Raw genomic sequence first — 15,513 nt, 5'->3', positions numbered from 1 at the left:
GTGAGGTGCCAACGTCCCGATTTCCGAGGCAGGGAACAGGGACACAGGCTGCCCGCCACAAAAGAGGACTGCAGACTGAATCCCAATGTCCTCACCTGTTTCACCCTCCTTTTCTAGCACTCCAAACCCTTTTTTTAGCTGACAGCAGTGCTCCTTGTCCCCAAAAGCCTCTACGGAAGAAGAAAACGTGCCCTGCGTTGCGTGGGGGCACAAACGAAGCTCCTCCAGCTTTCCACCCGGAGGGAACACGACGCGGTGAGGGCTGATCCGAGGAGCTCTCGGAGCAGGATCCCGCCGCGCGGCAGGAGACCGCTCCCAGGCTACGCCCAGCGCCGCTGCGGCGTGCCACCAGCCCGCGCCGGGGGCAGGAGGGGAGAAAGCAAATCCTGCCCCGCGTCGCCGCCYGGCAAACGGACTCCGTGCCGCTGCCGAGACTCTGTTTCCACTCCTGCCTCGCCTGGCACAGGGCAGCGCTGCTGGCTGGAGCGTGGAAGATGCTAACGCTCTCCTCGCCGGGGGCGTTTTGGTGGTCTTTGGTGAGGCTTCCACGTACCTGGTTACAGCTGTGCCTTCAGCATCCTATGCAAACACCCCYCTTTCCCCCTGCTCCATTTCCCTATGCAGGGGAAAAATCCATGCTGGTTCCCCACCTCTGCTTGTACTGTCCCACCACTTCCACGGCACTCTCCATCTATCCCCGGGCAGCAGCCGGGCCCGGGCGAGCTGCTGTCTGAAGCATACTTCACAAGCCTGGTACAGGATTCCCCCAGCAAACTGTTCTCCAGAGGGAACCTCCCTGCTCAGACAAAAGGGGAAACATCTGSATCTCCCGAATCTYYCGAATCTTTCGGCACACACATAACYGCCCCGCAGAGAAACAAAGCACTGAGCTTTTGAGAAAACCAAATACTTCTTTTTTCCTCCTAGTCAACGCCTATGTTTACCTGAAGATACAATAGACGCTCTTTCTGAACACAGGAGAGGATAGGTCATGGGTATTATCTCTAAACCATGAGCCCTTTCTGAAGGCAAACCAACTCTTCAGCGGGGGAGCAGCTCACCTCCGCACAGCCCTACGGCCCTTGTCACCGCGTTCAGATCCCACTAATCCAAACACCCCTAAAGCTGAGCTCTGCATGTCCAGCCAATTAGCTTAGATCTCAATCATTTTCAGATGYCAGAACTTTGCGGGGCTTTTGTTCCTGTTGGGTTGATTTTGTCCCATAGCTTTGGTGAAATTCAGACTCTAAATCACAAATCAGAGAAAGGAGCACATACATGCAACAGATACAGGAGATGCTGCTAACGCATCAGCTCCTCGCCTGGTGCCCTGGGCGACCAGCTCGTGGGGTTAGCGCGGGGTCAGTCGGGTTAGGTAAAATGGGGTTAGGACGTGAAGTTCTCCAGAAGTCAGTGTTGACTCACCACTGTACATGTCAGTGTGATTTCGAAAAGACGTTTCATTATGGGGTTTCTCTGTAATAAACAAAAGACCATGAGCATATYGAAGGCGCCAAAGCATGCATGCAGCACCAAAAGGTGCCGAGGGGCACAGGGGCACACGGGAGAGCACGAGATGAAACAAAAACCAAAGCAACTTCCCAAAAGGTGAGAACAGCGCAGACAGGCAACACGAGCAGTACAAAAGCACTCGGARCACAGCTGTCCAAAAAGACACACAGCAACATAAGACAGCAATAAAGCAGAGGGAAAATAAGGAACCATAAATGGATAAACAAATAAATATACAAAAATATCAGGTAATTGTATCATAAACATTTCCTTGAACTGAAGGTGGTTTTTTGGCATAAARACATCTTTATCTTTGAAAAAAATCAGTTCATTTTTGAGAAGAAAATGTTTTTTCTYTCAGTTTCTTAACTATGAAGCAAACATATTTCTGCTTTTTGCCAGCATAAAACATACATTGGACACAGCCAAGCAACAGCATAATCGTGCAGAAAGGCATGATGAATGCGAACAAATAAAAATAATAATAATAATTAGGCTTTAAAAGCATAATCAACTGTAAAATCCTTTTTAACCACAAGGTAATTAAGTAGATTATGTTGCATGCAAAATACCAGCTCTTCAATAACATACTGCTCTCATTTATTGACAGCCACTGCCAGCCAACACCTATATTTGAAAGAGAAAGCTAATTGCTGTGAGCACGCTGCGAGAGCCGGGGAGATTCGCCGTCTAGGCCCGCAGCCGCTGCAGCAGAGTGACCTGAACCTTCAGCCGGCCTCACCCAGGGTCTTTACGCAGAAGGGTTAGGAGAGCCCATGCAAAGGCCAAGAGCTGCCCCAACTAGGTAAACTAGAGAAACCCTCCCCAAGAAAAGGCAYGGGTCTCTCTCTCCCTCCCCTGAATTTTTCCATTTTTCTGTTCTTGCGTGCAAGATCATGACAGTCAAATGCAATGATTTTTSAGCAGCAGGGTGAACCTTTTTTTTTTTTTTTAGACAGTGAATGTCCTTTGCTTAAGGCAGGGATCGCTGAACAGCTTGAGCCAAACACAAACGCATCCCCTTTGAATGCTGCACAGATAAAGAATATTTTATCATAGCAGACAAGAAATTAGAGCCTCAGTGCTTTAGGTCGTAAGGGCCTCTGGGGAGCTTGTGGGATGGCGTCGGCACCTTGTAACACAGCAGACGTTTCCAAAGGAAAGCTTAAGAGAGGATCCAGGATAATTGGAAGCCAAAGGACAGTAGCCTTAATGAGACTTGTAAAAAGCCTGGGAACACAGATGCTGTGGAGGCAGCTGGGCGTAGCTGCAGGACGAGGGGAGCGTTTATAGCTGCACTGCAGCTGGCTGCACAGAAATCTTCCAGGATTTCTTCCACATATTTTTCTCTAGAGCTTGATCAATATGTCAGGCTATGTTGTGCCTTTGGAGGCACAAATGAACACAGATCTTTGTTTGCCAGAGTTTCTCCAGCTCACACTAATTTAGGACTCAGCCCTTCAGTTATGGATAAATGTTGTCATTATTTGCCCAGCTCTATAAATGGGCAAATAAAATTTAGAGTGAATTGCCTACATAAATTCCTCTCCATTAGCAAAGAGTCTATTTATAGTATTTGTACTGCTGATTCTCCACTCGTGCTTTGTATACAGGTGAGGATGTTACAATAAAAGCGTAAAATACTACAGGCCCAGTCTGCCTCTCACAGCAGTTTTAGGTCACTGCTATCAGAACGCTTTAATCGAATTAATTCTATTTTAAGCTGTTGTGAGAGCAGATTAAGCCCCTAACCCTGGGATTCAGGAGCGCTTCATGCCTACTGTGCACAACAGCCTGCTCCCCAACACACATCCTTGTATCTGTCTGAGCACACGACCCCTTCCTCCCTCTACTACAAAAACTGTAAGTGTGACCTTWGGGGGAACTGAAGATGTTCCTCATCTGTCTCCGATCTGATGACACGGCCTGTGTGGGCCGTTCTGCGTCAGCCTCAGCTGAGGCCGTGCTGGGTGCTGTATGCGTACACACATAAAACGAGAGCCCGCTCTGGAGGACCTGCAGCGTCTCCTGCAGCGATCAGCTCATCTCCCTCTGCCAGTGTTCCCACCAACCAACTGGCACACCATTTGGTAGCATGAGAAACTGCCTTCTTTAAAGGAGTCTCCTGTCTGGAGGAGAGACTCGGGACGCCTGGACCGGTCCATGGAGCATCTCTTCATATGGCTAGAGAGAACAACATTTATGCTCCTCCTGTCCCCAGAGGATGCTCTTCACTGGGCTGAAACTAAGATTGCCGGCCACCCTGAACACTTTCCACACGTACAAGCTCACTCTCCAAATGGTTGAGCCCTCCTGTCACCACGTCCCAGAGCCAAGGAGCTAAACAGCAGCTCCTGGTCAGTAAGTAACTTTGAACTGCACGAGGTGGCTCATTAATCACAAAGTTGACCCATGCTCAGGCCAACTTCTGTGCACTGGCAGCAGTGCAAGGCTGAGTCTACCCCAGGCAAAGGCAAGTCAAACACCGCTGCAGAGAGAAGAGCTGTGGTGGGAACAGGACAGAGCTGGGCCCAGTGTTTTCTACTATGCTAATGCCAACCACAGCGGTATCCAAGAGGACTGAGCCCACATCTCTGGATGCCCTGGGCTGATTAAAACATCCACCTGTACACTCATCCACTAATTCAGATGGTTTGCAGAAATGTTCTGTACATCTAAATAAGTAAATAAGGCAACCAAGGACATAACTCCAAATCTGAGTTCCCCATAAACTTCAGCTTGGAGCAAACCAAGGCTATTTCCCATATCTAAAACTAGGGAAAGATCACCAGATATTATACATTTCTCTAAAGAAGGGGAGAACTGCCCCCACCTGTGTGGAGATGGTTTGAGGTTCTCTCAGACACGCACAGAGCGATACCTGCGCACAGCTGTCTTTGCAGCCCTGCCACCTATGAAGCCGCAGAACTAGCAAAGCTCTGAGACACTGGAAGGAAATCAGCCAGTCTCATTCCCACATTAGTAGTCCAAGCACTATCCTTCCTTATCCAAACAAGTTCTTTAACTATCCTAAACAAAATGACGGAAGCCACTCTTCTCCCTGGTAGGCGTAAMGGCTGTCGGGGACTGGTACAGAGTAGCCTGAAAGAAGAGCCACGCTGAGAGCAGACGGAGGAATACCCATTCTGAGTGATCACCGTGACACTTACTGGTTTTCACCTTGAGGGTGTACGGGTTTTTCTGCTGAATTGTGTGGGTGAAGTGGAAGCGTGCATTACAGCTGTAGTCAGTCTGGGCATCTTGCAGCAAGACGTTGGAGAAGTACAAGTCCCCGTTTTGGCCTTGGGAGACACGCTTGTCTTGGTGGATTGGCTCCATGGCTGCATGGGAGAACAAAAATTCAAAGTCAGTCAGAGCTGCCAAAAGAAATACTAATGCTCCTGGATCCTCCTGCAGGTGACTGCATAAAGGAGAAAAGTAATCCTCTGACCTAAGCCAGGTGACTTGATGCTCTAATCTAGCAGTAATACCTCTAAAGATTTAAAATATAAACAGTGCAGGCTACAGAAGTGCTCCGCACAGGGAGTGAGGGGTCAAGCTGGGAAGGGGCACTTGCCCAACTTACAGCTGCTCATCCAGAAGATGACTGGAGAAGGCAGGCCAGGTGGTGGGTTGCACTGCAGGCTAAGTGGAGCGCCTTCATCAACCTCTATCACGTCCACCTTTTCCTTGGGCCACAAGGGAGACTCTGTGATAAGAAGAGTAAAGGTACAGCATGTGGTCTGATGAAGAGATTGTTTGAGGAGAGATTCACTTTGCAAATCTCTTCTCTCCTTTCTTCCCGCTGGACCTGGCCTGGTTTCAATGGAATGGCCTTGATGCAAACTTTACTTCTGTATGTGCAAGATTTCCTGACACAGGTAACCAACAAAGCAGGCCAAGATGTTCAAGTGCTGAATAACTCCCATGCCTCTTCTACAAAATCCTGGATGATGCAAATATTGACTGTACCCCTTAGGGCAGCTTGTTCCTCCGCCAGGACTGGGCAGGGTGAACTACTCACTAGAAACCTGGAGGTGGATTTTGCTGGAGAGTGCTGTCCCGTAATCGTTCCGCGCGAAGCACTGGTATTCGCCCTCGTAGTCCTCTGGYCGGCCACCACCGTGGAAGTCAATGACCAGCGTTCCTGACCGCCGCCGCATTGATACTTTGGGGTCTTTTGCCACGTTGAAGAACTTCCCATTCCGCGTCCACGAAAAACTGCAAGCATTGGGGAACGCTTGTTTTGCAACCATACACTGCATTTACATGGTGAGATCCTTACAGCCAAATTAGCTGATGGTGTAAAAYGGTACAGCTCCACTGACTCCAGTGGAAGCATGGCCAATTTAGACCTGCAGCAGGCTGGGCCCAAGGAGGCCAGAGCTTCACTAGAGCAAGCCCTTCTCTTTTATTGGCTCTAATAAACAGCACAACTTCAATATAACAAGAGCTTTAGATGCGCTTACGTGGGAACGGGATTCCCTTTAGCTTCACAYTCAATGAAGATGTTATCCCTGGGGTCGACGATGTAGTCCTTCACAGACTGCTTGGTGATTGTAGGGGGCTGAGGCACTGCAAGGCAAACAAGAAGAGGTGAGGAGGGTCATGCAAAGAGGAAGAAACCTCTCTTTTCTGTCCTACAGCAAACGCTGCCTGGCTCTTGGCCTGATCCCCAGGCYGGACATGCAATTTGTAGACCAAAATCCTTTAAGACCTGAGGAAATTCCCATGAGCATTGRCGGGCTCTCAAACCATCAGCACTGTTCAGTCTCCCTTTCAGGGCTGATAAGCCTGTATTTCTTGCCTGGTATCTCGGTCACATTAAGAAAGCTCAGTTACGTCTTCCTGCTACCAACAGGTCATTCGAATCAGATCGACAGATACCGTATCTGTGTACCTCCAGGAAAGCAGCCACGACACAGAAACAGAGAGCCGCTGCGGGAAGTTTACAGGCGCTTCCTGAGCAAGAAACAGGCCCCCAAGCTCTCTTGCTCACCCAGAAAGAGCATAGCAGTGGCGTTCAGGGCTTGTGAACATGGGCACGCAAGCCTAGCAGCTGAGCTTGGCACATGGGCTTCTGCCAAGCCTGTTCTCCTCCAGGATGCAGCTTCAGCAATAACAAGCCTCCACAGATCCACGTCTGCACTGCAGACTKACTGCTTTGTGGCTACCAGGTCTTGCTGTAGCACCTTTGCAAACTCTGCATGGCTGAGGAGGGAGGACGGCTCCTCCTTCCTACCCCAAGCCACACCACAGAGCATGAAACGCAGCCCCGTACACCCTGTGCCAAGCAACAGCCTTGGCCGGCCCTGKTTCCTTATGCCCTATTTCAAACATGCAGAGGTGACTACTACATACACGGAGAAGACRGGGGTGAGACTTACATTCACTCTGAATATTTGCTGTTATTTCCAAAGTGCAAGCATAATAAAAAAGAAGAAAAAAGGTTAATTGAAAAGCAAATCTACATGCATATACACTCTGTACACAAATATAAACATTACACAGCTATTGTAGGGTCTGCAAATACCAACACATCAACACACAATCAGTTTGCAATGAATGATTCAGGTATGTTCTGATCCACCAACTTACTGTTCACGTGCAAGACGCCTCTGCCGAGCAGCCCAGGCTGCTGGTCTCTGTCCGCTCTGGGGCCTTTGGGGACCAGCAGAGGGACCAGCGTCGCCTGGGAAGGCCTCAGCGTACTCACACCACTAGYCTACAAGCCTGCTGGTGCTCCAGTGGTCCAGGTAGTCGTATGCTAAGGTTAGGAGCATCCTACCTTATGGSCAGAATTACCCTGAATCAGAGGCTAACATTCACCTCAAACCCTGATGTGGTTTTTTAGGTGGAGGCCAAAACTGGAGAAGACACCTGTAAAATCCAGTAAAATAGGAGGAGGGGAGCAGCCGYAGCCCGTCCAGGTTTGACAAGCCCCGGGACACGGGGAATAGAGCTCCTCCACTTGCAGAGGCTGCAGTTTGCACGCGTATCAGGCCCTACGCACGCGGAGCAGCTGTGCCACTTCCCCGCCGCCTGTGCGACGTAGGAAAACCCGGCTCACGCGGTGCATTCACCAGCTCAGGCTCGCAGGCGCAGGGTGGCCGCCACGGGAGGGCTAAGGCGGACCAGATCACCAAGTGGCTTAAACGGGAGGGGAAAACAAAGTCCCYAATTGCCCTCAGGGCCTGGATGGAAGGAGAATGAAGCTGATGCACCACGTCTCAAATGGAGCTAACGGAGGGCTGCAAAGGGTCGGCTGCCCGGGACGGACGCTGGCAGGACCTGTAACGCTCGCCCGGCGCCGGGACACGCTCCTCTCCTTTCCCCTGCAGTAAGGCAGTGCAGGATGCTCYGGAAATGGGTTTAAGCAGCTCAGAAATGGAAACGCAGCAGGCAACACAGGCCGCGTCTCATGGAGAGCACGGACGCTTTGCCAAGRTACCTTTAACTCTCGCGCGGCTGCAGTGGAGAAGCCTCGCGGGGAGCCACGCCAGCAGCCGCGCTCCCTTAGGAGGCACGGCAGTGCTGGGGTGTTAAAATCATGCCATCCAGGGATTTTTATGGCATGGTAGCCTATTCCCGACAGGCAAGGCCAAAGCGTGTACCAGGCTTGGGCTGCGGCAGCTTGGCCAAATCTACACAGGCAAAACCGATCTGAATTTGGGAGGCGGAACACAGTATTTCTGCTGATTTTAGGTCATGTATTTGTAAATACGTGTCCCACTGACCCGTGGCAAGGGTCCACCCGAGGAGGAATGCCAGAGCGAGTGCTCCATCTCCAGCCCGCTCTCCCCAGCAGCAGGGGAGGTGAGCGGTGGCTCCCGCGGCCCCGCGCTGCGCAGAGGGCAGACGAGCCCACGGGAACGGTGAACTACTGTATAGTAGTTATAGATATATAGCTACACGTATAGTACTGAAAGTGTTATAAATCCTAATGGAGCCAGGCCTGAGGAAGAACTGCCAAGCTGTGGGCATCCAATAAAATTCCCACTGTTGGCAGCAAGAGCGCCTTGTGCTTGTGACTGCCATAGAATAAGTATTTTCATCTGGAATCATCCGGAATGGAGCAAAATGGGGACTCAAGCTYGAGTCTTGCACAGATCAGAGATTGCTCTGGGTCCCCCTCCTTGTGCTTGCAAGCTACGCAGGTATKTATTCACCTTGGTGAATTGGGGCTTTCCCACCCTTTCTCTTCAGTTATTTTCAAACTTCAGTGAAATACCCCGAACTTCTCATTCCCAAATTTTTCTCTCTCCTTTTGCTGTCCATCGGTTGAGCATGGATGCAGCCAGCAGACCCAGGACTCCACAGAGCCACAACCCACAGGGTAGAAATTGCTCCTACCTAGAGCAGCCCTGTGTAGATTCAGCCTGAATTCAGACCCTCGCGAAAAGCTGCTCTTGTCCTACTGATGCGCTGTTCACTGGAGGATTTTGGCGCACTGCACTGTCAGAATATATTCCCTGCAGCAGCAGATGGATTATTATTAACAGCCCCTACACGAGCAAGTTGGGACATAAAGAAATTATGAAACTGGTTTCCAGAACAGCGATGGGAACAGAGTCTCTGGGCCGTGACCTAGCGGCGCGCTCTCCGTGCGAGCCCCCATCCCGAGCGCACTCAGACAAGTCACGCGTCTCCCCTGCGCTGGCCTGAAGATGCCCTCTCAGCAGAAGRGTCGTTATCCTGTGTTCCCCTTCCTCCTCGCTCCATCTCCCCCAGCTCTCGCACTCCTGAATCAAACCTAAGTCTCRTCTTGCAATTAACCGAGAAGGCCCGACAGAGAGAGAAAAATTGCATAGCTCTAGGYATGACCTTCTCGAACATCGCTGCCCTGCGGGACCTGCACGTCGGCTCRTGACAGCATCTGAGCAGACTAGCAGGGAGCTCGTGTCCTCCACGGAGGAGCGCACCAAACCCCGCGCATGCACTGACCTGCCCATTTTGTGCAACTGTACCACGTCCGAAGCATCGGTGCTGCGACCAGCAGAGGTCAGAGCTGGAACTCAGCCGCGACCCGCGGCATGGGGACGCCTTTGCTGGTAGATCAAACCCATCGGGGTAAGCTGGCTTTGCCAGCAAAACCATTGCCAGCAAATCACCAGCAAAGACGTATCTTGATAATTTAAACACACCAACAAAATACAGCAGTGTTGTCTTCAGCACAGACACAAGATAGATGTCCTTAGTAAAGCGAGCTTCTGTGTCCAAATGGCTTAGCCAGTACAACAGTAACAGGAGGGATGACGCCTCCCAGCTACCTGGCCTTCAAGAAGGTAACACAAACCTCTGCTGTGCTCTGCAGAAACCCCAGGAATCCTGGGATGCACCACTTAAATCAACGGGCTAAAGATTTGGCAGGACCTTGTTTCCTTCAGAYCAGCTTGACCCAAGTGTTCTGTCCCATCTTGATGTGGGGTTTCAAGCCCTTACTCAGTTTTTGAGGAAGACTGACTAAATCAAGGAGTGATTTAAATGACTTTCTGGACAAAAACAAGCAAAAGAAAAGGAAACCTTGGGTTGGACTAAGAAAGCCACTTGGGCTCTGCTCTTCCTTGCTCTATCTCCTCAACCGTTTGCAAAGGCATTTTTAGAGGAGTAAAACAGCACTTACAGTCAAGAGGAACTTCAATGGCACTGATGAGGTGATGGAGGTACAGGGCGAATGCTATTCCTGCGCGGGTGAGCTGGGGTCTTTGCATTACCATTTTGGATGGCTGGACTGCGTGCCGGCCTCGGTTCCTTCCTGCGAGGCGAGCTGACCACGGGCACGTGCAGATGGACTTCTTGGATCCTCACCTGCAACACAAATGCAAAAACGTGGATCACCGAGCTGCTCTGTTTCCTGTCTTCTTTCTTTCGGCAACATGGGCGAGGGAGCATGTTTCCAACCCAACAATACTCGTGCAGAGGTACGGCCTCACGTCCCGGGGAGCGGCGTTCTGACAGCGACAGAAATGGTTTGCTGGCTCTGGTGCCTCAGGTACAAGCCCGCGTTCACCGGCCTCCCAAACCCCTTGTTCCGTTGACCAAAACCCAGCCCTGCTGCGACATTTGTGCTCAAAACCTGGAGAAACAGCCTGGAGAAGAGCAGAGCTGCCTCACTCTGCCCAGGGATGGTTCAAAGCTGCGCAGAGCAAGCGACTCCGAAACCGGTGATGAGTCCACCAGAGAGAGCAAAAAGGGCAATAGGTTGTCTAAATAACTTAATTGCATTTTATGAGCAAGAAGCACCTAATAAACATCATCAAACCCCAGCCTTTATCCTGGATTAAAATGCGGAGTTGAATGTCCCCGGAGAGAGCAACGTCGAGAGCTGGCGTAGGGTGCTTGGGCACAGCCCAGCCATCGCCCTGCCGTTGCTCTTCCTTGATACAATATTGTGTGTTACTAGACTGCTGAGGTATTTTTGGACGGAGGAGCATGGAGCATCCCTTCCCACGGAGCGGACAGTCTGCCCGGCCTCCTCCAGGCGTGCAAGCTGGGCTCCTTGCAGGCCTCCATCCAAACCTCCTGGCGACATCAGGATTCCGGTTTGCACACGCATGCTTTTTATTTGGCTTTTAATAAACCCATAGACTAAATGGATATTAAAAGATAATGGAAAAGGAAGATAAATTATCTGACTTGTGCAACCAAAATCCCCTTAGAAAGGCTCTGGAGGTGCAGAGGTTGCATCACAGCTGAGTTATGACTCTGTCTGCAACGGAGTTATAAATACTGGGCATCGGACATGCAGACAGCTCTGTTGGCTAAGAACAAAAATAACGCCAGGGCAGCAAACAGTGGAAAATCCCCAGCCTGGTTCCTCGCAGCTCCTCCCTGCCTCTGTGCACTGGCTTTTGCTGAAGCTGGATGTCACCAGACAGGAGAACAGTGCAGAGAGGCCATTTGGCAAGCCAGGAGAGCCCGTCTTCATGAAATATAAATAACCCGCTGCGGCTTCCGCTGCTGCTCCCCCTTCAGCTGTTCCTGAGCCCTGTAAGAAGCAAGGGCAAAAGGGAGGGGGGGGACACAGCAGCACCACCAAACCCAGTAAATGCAGTTRGTGTTAATCCACAAACACTTCTCCCCAGAAAGCCCAGAAAGTCACTGTCCCCGTGGTCTTGAAAGCTAAGTTGGRTGCCCTTGAAAAATAAACTACAGGGAGAGACCTAGAGCAGAGGAGCTATCCCACCTTCACGGGTCTCCCAAGCCAGCCCGACCCAATGGACGAGAAACCGCCACTGCGAGAGCGCCCAGGAGCCACCGTCACCGAGCACTAAGCARTTAGCCACCAGGGAAAGCCCAAGCCTGAGCGTGCAGCTCCCTGCCCGACGSGGAGCCACCGGCACACTGGTGTCTGGGGGACTGAGGCTGACCTGGCTAGCCATGCTTTTAGCTTGGATGAGAAAGAAAATCTCGAGTAACTTGTATTAATTTCAACTTCAGACCCTCCCTGTGCCACGGTCRGGTACGGGCACCACGGAGAAAGCTGCTGCGGCAGCGAGGAAGGAGCAGACGGCACAAAATTCAGCAGCCTCGGCACGTGGCCCGTGRAGCTCTCCTTAGTCCCGCAGCGGATCGAACCCAGCACACGACTGCTTTTGAAGACACTTAGCCCATCACCTTTACGGTGGTCTAGCAGCATTTAACTGTTTCTCCATCCGCCCGGGATTTCTTCATCCTTGGGGAAAGAGCTGATCCTGCCCTGCGACCAATGACCACAGCGAACCTCTGCAACCCGGCAGTCTACGGAGCAGGAAAGACCAGGGAACGGATCACGTGCACCGTTCCCGTGCCCTCTGCAGATGAAGCAGGCAGGCGGGGATTTTTAAAGCCTTAAGAGAGCAAGCTGCTCAGCTTCCAAGGCTTCCCGCAGTGTTCCTGCGCTTGCAGAGACTTCTGCAGAGATTCCTGAATTTCCGAGACAAGATGAGACCAGTCAGAGCATCTTCCCTGCCCTGCTCCGAGGCGAGCAGAGCCCGGGCCCCTGCTCTTTGGCTGACATCTGAATGTCCTTGCCCGTCTGTCTGTGTCCCAGTTGCACCAGATTACTAATTGCTWGGGGCTGGGGGCAGGGGGAAGAGGGGGCTCTGCTCTTTTTTGCTCATTCTAAGGATTTTCCAATCCAGCTGTTGCAATAAAAATAGCTGAAGCACAGAATAATTGTGGGACTGGGGCAGTAATTAAGGCACGTACAAGACTGGTGCAGTCCTCGGTGACCAGGTCACCCTGGACAAAGCTTTTAAAATTGCTTCTTTAGCTTTCTGTCTCGRGGAAGATATCATTTTGATCTGTAGTCTTCATTATTTAGAGCTGTTCATTCTTCTAGTTACAGCTTAAAATGAGTAATGGCTCAGCTGGTTTTCTGCCTTTCTGTTAGCAAGAAAAAGTTTGATTCGTGAACTAAATCAACCAATACTGCAACCAGATATTTAGCAAGGCTAAAATTTCTCGTGTTCTTGCTATGCTTGCATACTGATGCTTCACCTCACTGCCACAAAATGCTTCAAAACCTTCTTTCTCCACAGATGTAATATGGGAAGGAAGGTGCAAGACAGCARCTATTTAAAAAATGTATAACTCCAAATGCCACTTTGTGGCTGAAAAGCAAAGAATACGCTGTTTTCTTTAAGCTGGGTACTGCTTGGCGYGAGAGAAATGGCCACGATGCTAAGGAGTAGGCTCCTGGCACAGATGCTTAGGAACTATTTGYACATACATGCATGCGTGGGTGATTTTGCATTAAATGTTAGTACAGAAAGAAGCAAGCCCAAACGCTATTATATAGAGCAYGCAAAACACTAGGCATCTGTGCACAAAACTGATGGGAAAATATATCCCGCACCGCCAGGCGCCTTCCCGGGATGGAAAGCACAGGGAAAAGTCTCACCAGCCCCAAGGGCCTGAGTCGCGCGAGGGGGTCGAGACACAAACACGCTTATCCGGGGCTGCTAATCGTCCCGAAGCTGCCTGACATCCTAATCTGCTCCTGCGAGACCGGCTCAATCTGTGAGACACGCGTGAAACGTCCCAACAACCCTGCCAGGCTGGAAATTCCTTGGGAACGGGGCTCTGGCTCCCGTGCAAAGGAGCAGATGAGACTTCTTCTTCCCAGACTTGATGTTCCTCAGTCTTTGTTCCAGGGACCTGGTGCACAGYGCAGAAAAGATCCGACTCCTGCCAAAGCAGCCGCGCCAGCCCTTCGACCTCAGAGCTGCCCCAGTCCCCTGGGACCGGCCGTGGCCACGGAATTGCGCGGGTTGAGCCTGGGGTCGGTCAGAAAGCCCCTGGACTAGCTGGCCAGAAACCAACCCAAACCCTGCACCCGTAACGCGCAGTGAAGAGGGGCGAGGGTTTCTGCTAGCTGCGTTGCGAGACACCTCTACGCTCTCCGAACCTGCAGCTCTACAGATTAAATCCTAGCTTCGAAGCAACCAGCCGGTGCTTTCCACCTCCTGTGCCAGCTCCAGAACAGCCTGTGCCAAGCGTCCCGCATAGCTCTGGTGAGAWTCGGGCAGAAGTCAGCTACACTTGCGAGATTTCCAGCAACACAGACCAAAACCTCACACACAAGCAGCCGCGCGACTGCGATGCCGTCAGAGGAATTYGCCCTCCCCAACACAGCTCTGCTCYGCGCTGACCTGAACCCAAGCACCAGCAGAGGCCACRTCCCTGCTCCGCTTTCCTCCAGCTCCGAGCAAGAGGGCTCCAACACCGGCTCAGSTGCCTTTTCCCCCAAATACTTATCTAAGGTTCAGAAGTGTTTTGCAGACCTGGTGCTTTCCATTTCCCCRGTGACCTGCCACAGCATCAATTCTCTAAAGTCTTAGTCTAGGGTGAGAAATGTATCCCAGACCTCTTTCCAGATTTATAACTTTTGTAAATGCTTTTATCAAAAAGAAAAACATACTAGAAACCCTAGGACAGGACCTTTAAAACTAGAGACTGTTTCTCTTTGCAAACTCAGTCAAATATCCACATAGCATTAGGCRTATTTGAAATGTTTCAGGAGAAATTGTATTTCTCATTGCAAAATTAGCCCCGGTTCCTATCCCTGTGCAGCAGCCAGGAYGAAGCAGGCTGAAGAACAGGAGACTTCCAGAAGGAAGCACCTCGCYGTGCAGAGCCCACCCTGCGTTACAAAACGCGCAGGCAGAGGTTCGCAGCGCGGCGCCACGGGGTTGCTGCTGCGGTGTCAGAAGTTTTCCAGACAAATGCTGATTTTCAAATGACAGCACAGCGGCTAAGCAAGCGCCTGAAGGATGCTGTCAAGAGGAAAACCTCGCTCTTTCAACTCGGTCCTGTCTCTCCTGCTCTGATCACACCCGGACRAGAACGGCTAGCTCTTCGCCCCCTCCGAACAGGGTCAGACGGACTGACGCCCTTAAACCGAGGTGCTATTTGCACCTGTGAATCGCCCTCCTTGGTGAGCAGGACTACAGCCAAGGAAGGGGGGCTGCAACCGGCTCGGGCCTCACCAGCCCCAGCAYAAACCCCCGCCGTTTCCTCCAGTTCAGGAAAACATCTGCCAACAGCGAAGGCGTCATTCAAAGCCTTGCTGGGCTCCGAGCCGCTGCGCAGCTCTGGGGCAGCCGCCCCGGCACTCGTGCCGCGACCGTGCCAGCGGCCAGGCAAGCGAAGCAGACGGTGCTGAAACTGCACCGGGCCCGGGCACCGTTGCAGGTCATTTCCTGGCACATGCTTGTCTGCAACAGCTTCACGCTCTCGAGTTTCTCCTTATGTAAAGATAACACTTGCATACCTCTAATCAAAATAGAGCACGCATATCCAAACACCTTGTCTGTTAGCCACTCAAAACCTGCAGTGAAAGGGGGGGAAAAAATACAACTTTTGATATTCTTTCAGGTCCTTCTCTGTCCCTTACAGCACTGCTACAACATCAGGTGCAGTACGGATGATCTTACGAGAATGAAGACTCTGCTCCAGACACCTGCACTGCCGCTTTGCCTCGGGGCTATTCAAGGACACCGATCCAGCACAGCAGCC

At 51.4% G+C, this 15,513-nt stretch overlaps 1 protein-coding gene across 2 annotated transcripts in view; it reads right to left on the bottom strand.

Annotated features, from left to right (window-relative positions):
* Window positions 1–10,247, bottom strand: part of NFASC (neurofascin) — a 58,344-nt gene extending 48,097 nt beyond the window's left edge. For both annotated transcript variants that reach the window (XM_085300359.1, XM_085300360.1), the window contains exons 1-6: window positions 10,136–10,247; window positions 5,982–6,087; window positions 5,537–5,733; window positions 5,099–5,221; window positions 4,683–4,853; window positions 1,426–1,476 (exon numbers count right to left, since the gene is read on the bottom strand). In XM_085300359.1, coding sequence (XP_085156485.1) covers window positions 1,426–1,476; window positions 4,683–4,853; window positions 5,099–5,221; window positions 5,537–5,733; window positions 5,982–6,087; window positions 10,136–10,229 — 742 coding nt within the window. In that variant the 5' untranslated portion in view covers window positions 10,230–10,247. The remainder of the gene's footprint in view (window positions 1–1,425; window positions 1,477–4,682; window positions 4,854–5,098; window positions 5,222–5,536; window positions 5,734–5,981; window positions 6,088–10,135) is intronic.
* Between the last annotated feature and the right edge of the window lie 5,266 nt (window positions 10,248–15,513).

This window comes from Rhea americana, unplaced genomic scaffold, assembly GCF_003343005.1.
Source record: "Rhea americana isolate MKP2758 unplaced genomic scaffold, rheAme1 scaffold_163, whole genome shotgun sequence".
Classification (NCBI taxonomy): Eukaryota; Metazoa; Chordata; class Aves; order Rheiformes; family Rheidae; genus Rhea; species Rhea americana.
Note: the sequence above shows the minus strand (reverse complement) of the source record. Positions and strands in the feature narration are given on the sequence as shown.